General features: G+C 38.2%; 1 protein-coding gene across 1 annotated transcript; it reads left to right on the top strand.

The window, feature by feature from the left end:
• Positions 1–399: 399 nt before the first annotated feature.
• Positions 400–3065, top strand: LOC122545731 (cell wall protein DAN4-like; the record flags this gene model as incomplete). The annotated part of the gene is made up of 5 exons (XM_043684664.1): positions 400–516; positions 846–965; positions 1695–1844; positions 2145–2264; positions 2916–3065. Coding segments are annotated over 5 exons (657 nt in total), but the record flags the coding sequence as incomplete, so codon positions are not given.
• Between the last annotated feature and the right edge of the window lie 663 nt (positions 3066–3728).

The following is a 3728-nucleotide window of genomic DNA, read 5'->3' as shown; positions in this document are numbered from 1 at the left end:
GTCACAGCCCCAATAAACAGAATAGAGTACAAACTTATAGATGCATTTAATCTTAAATGCAAAATAGTCATTGTTGTAAATGTGGCCTAAATTTAAGAGTTACTGCACATTAACTGTGCATATGAAACTGGAAAATCCTGTGAGAGAACTGAATGATTGTTTTGCATGCTGTGGGAACAGAAGAATCTAATCTGCTAGATGGACAGAATATTTTATTTTATTGAAAGACTTAATGTCACAACTGTCCGAATGTACCGGCAACAAATGCATTAATGTCCTCACAAATGGCTCTCAGGCATTACAAATTTGGTTCAGAAATTCACTTGTTGACGTGACATAGCTCAGTTAAGAGTCAGGTTATGTTGGAAATAAAGTCTAAATTTGTTTTTTATTGCACAGACACATCAAGTGTTTCCACATCTATTCCTACTGAATCATCCTCAGTATCTCTACAATCAACAAATACCATACCAACCTCCACGTCTACAAATCCACCAAGTATATCAGTACCAACAGGTATGCAGACTTTCAGTCCATCAATAAGATGTGAGTCAACCCCAAACTAAACCACTCTTTCCATCTCAAAACCAACAAGAACTAATAAACATCAGACTTTGGTCTGCAGGAGCAACTGTATTCTGAAAATTCAAAAATATTTCAAATCATTCAAGCATTAACTTTGAAACTGTCTGAGTGTGCTAGCTATGTTTGCGCGAACTCTTTCACAGAGTGGCTATCAGGCATAACAAATTTGGCTCAGAATTTAAATTGCTGAGACTACAGGGCATAATTAAGAATCAGTGTATGTTGGGAATGAAGACTACATTTTGATTTTTATTGCACAGGTACATCAAGTGTTTCTACATCGACTTCTACAGAATCATCTTCAGTATCTGTACAATCAACAACTACAACACCAACCTCCACATCCTCAAATCCACCAACAAGTACATCAGAACCAACAGGTATGCAGACTTTCGGTAATTTGACGAGTTGCTTCAGAATCACAGCTGGAAAAGTAGCAGTTACCTCCTTTATTTTTTAAAAGAGATTTTGCTATAAGTCATGACGTATTCTTAAAATACATGTCAAAATGCTGATCTGAGTCAGTGGACAACATCGTGTTGTCATAACAACTGGTGCCACCTTTAACGACTTGAATACATTCAATGACATCAGTCCATGTTCTGGCTAAATTGGTTTTCTAAATGAGTGATTCAAAGTGGAGAATGATGGCCATGGAACATTTATCACCAAAATCATTTGTTTTCTTGTTAAAACTTTACACACAAATTCTCCGAATGCAACAGCTACAAATAAACTTCACTTTTCATGGACTGAATGTCATACATAACAAATTCCACTGCAAAAGTAGCATGATCACATTGCATGGGGCAGTTATGATTCAGGTTGAAACTTTATTGCTGGAACAGCACAGCAGGTCAGGCAGCATCCAGGGTACAGGAGATTCGACGTTTCGGGCACAGGCCCTTCTTCAGGAAAGGGCCTTCTTCCTGAAGAAGGGCCTGTGCCCGAAACGTCGAATCTCCTGTTCCCTGGATGCTGCCTGACCTGCTGTGCTGTTCCAGCAATAAAGTTTCAACTTTGATCTCCAGCATCTGCAGACCTCACTTTCTCCTCCAGTTATGATTCAGTCAATGTTGCTCTAAAAAGCTCAACTTTGTATTGCACAGGAACATCAAGTGTTTCAACAACTGCTCCGACTGAATCATCTTCAACATCTGTACCATCAACAACTACAATAACAACCTCCATATCCACAACTCCACCAGCTGATACATCAGAACCAACAAGTACACAGACCTCTACTACGCCAATAACAGGTGAGTCCACACCAAACTGAACCACTCTTTCCTTGTCGATAAAAACAAGAACTAATAAACACCAGACTTTGTTCTGGAGCAGTAACTGTATCCTGAAAACTCAAAATTATTTCAAATCCTTCAAACAATTAACATCAAAATTGTCAGAATGTGACAGCTGTGAATGCACAAACTGTTTCACAGAGTGTCTATCAGGCATAACAAGTTCGGCTGAGAATTTAAATTGCTGACATCTCATGACAAAATTAGGAATTAGTTTATGTTGGGAATCAAGATTAATTTTTTAATTTTATTGCTCAGGTACATCAAGTGTTTCTACATCTACTCCTACTGAATCATCGACAGTATCTGTACAATCAACAACTACAACACCAACCTCCACATCCACATTTCCAACAACAAGTACATCAGAACCAACAGGTATGCAAACTTATGGGAATATGATTTGTTACCTCAGAGTGACAGCTGAAATCCAAAACTTACTTACGTAATTTTTAAAAAGACATTTTATTATAATGCACTCTTGAAATACATCTCAAAACTTTGATCTGTGTCAGTTCACAAAATCATGTTGTCACAACAACTGGTCCCATCTGTAATGACTTGAATAGATTCAATGACATCAGTCCATGTTCTGGTTAAGTAGTGATTCAAAGTGGAGAATGATGGCCATGGAACATTCTTGACCAAAGTCAGCCGTAGTCCCAATAAAGAGGACAGCAACATTATACAATGGATGCGTTTTATCTCAAATGCCTGATAGTCATTGCTGGGTCAAATTGAAGTGTTAATGCACATTAATTCTGCATATGGAACAATGTGGGAGAAACCCAGAGGGAACTGAAAGATTGGTGAGTACATCCCAGGAACTGACACAATAATTTGTTTTAAGTGAAAACTACACATACAATCTCTCCGAATGCGCCAGCTACAAATGAACTTCACATGTTTCGGAGGAACTTTCATACATAACAAATTCTGCTGCAAATGTGGCATGATCCCATTGCATGGGGCGCTTATGGTTAAGTCAATGTTGTACTAAAAATCTAAATTGTGCTTTGTATTGCACAGGAATATCAAGTGTTTCAACAACTGGTCCAACTGAATCATCTTCAACATCTGTCCCATCAACAACTACAATAACAACCTCCACATCCACCACTCCACCAGCAGATACATCAGAACCAACAAGTACACAGACCTCCACTTTGCCAATAACAGGTGAGTCACGCCACACTGAACAACTGGTTTCAGTTCAGTCGCAATAGGAACTAATCAGCATCAGACATGTCTCTATTGCAGGTTTATATACTGATGGTTTGGGAAACATGTGAAATCCTTCAAACATTATCATTAATAGTAAGGGTCACAGGACATTTTGGGCAGAATCACAGCTGGAAAAGGAACAGTGACTAACCACATTTCTGAAAAGAGATTTGGCTGAAAGTCATGAAATACATAAGTCACTAGGCAAAATTGTGCAGTCACTTCAATTGCATTCCATCTTTAATGAATTGAATAGATTCAAAACCATCAACCCATGTTCTGGTTCAGTTGGTTTTGTAAATTCATGATTAAAAGTGGAGAAAGATGGCCAAGTAACATGTTTAGCATTAGTTAGTCTCAGCGCCAATAAACAGAATAGAATCAAATGCACAATAGTCATCGATGTAAATGTGGGCTAAGTTCAAGAGTTAGTGCACATTAACTGTGTACATGAAGCAAGCTGGAAAATGCTGAGAGAGAACTGAAAGATTGTTTTAACCGTCCTGGGAACAGAAGAATCTAATCTGCCAGATGGACAGAATATTTAATTTTATTGCAAGACTTAATGTCACAACTGTCCGAATATACTGGCAACAAACGCACTAATTCCCTCACAGA

This window comes from Chiloscyllium plagiosum, unplaced genomic scaffold (genome assembly GCF_004010195.1).
Source record: "Chiloscyllium plagiosum isolate BGI_BamShark_2017 unplaced genomic scaffold, ASM401019v2 scaf_51803, whole genome shotgun sequence".
Taxonomy (NCBI): domain Eukaryota; kingdom Metazoa; phylum Chordata; class Chondrichthyes; order Orectolobiformes; family Hemiscylliidae; genus Chiloscyllium; species Chiloscyllium plagiosum.
This window is presented reverse-complemented; position numbering and strand designations above follow the sequence as displayed.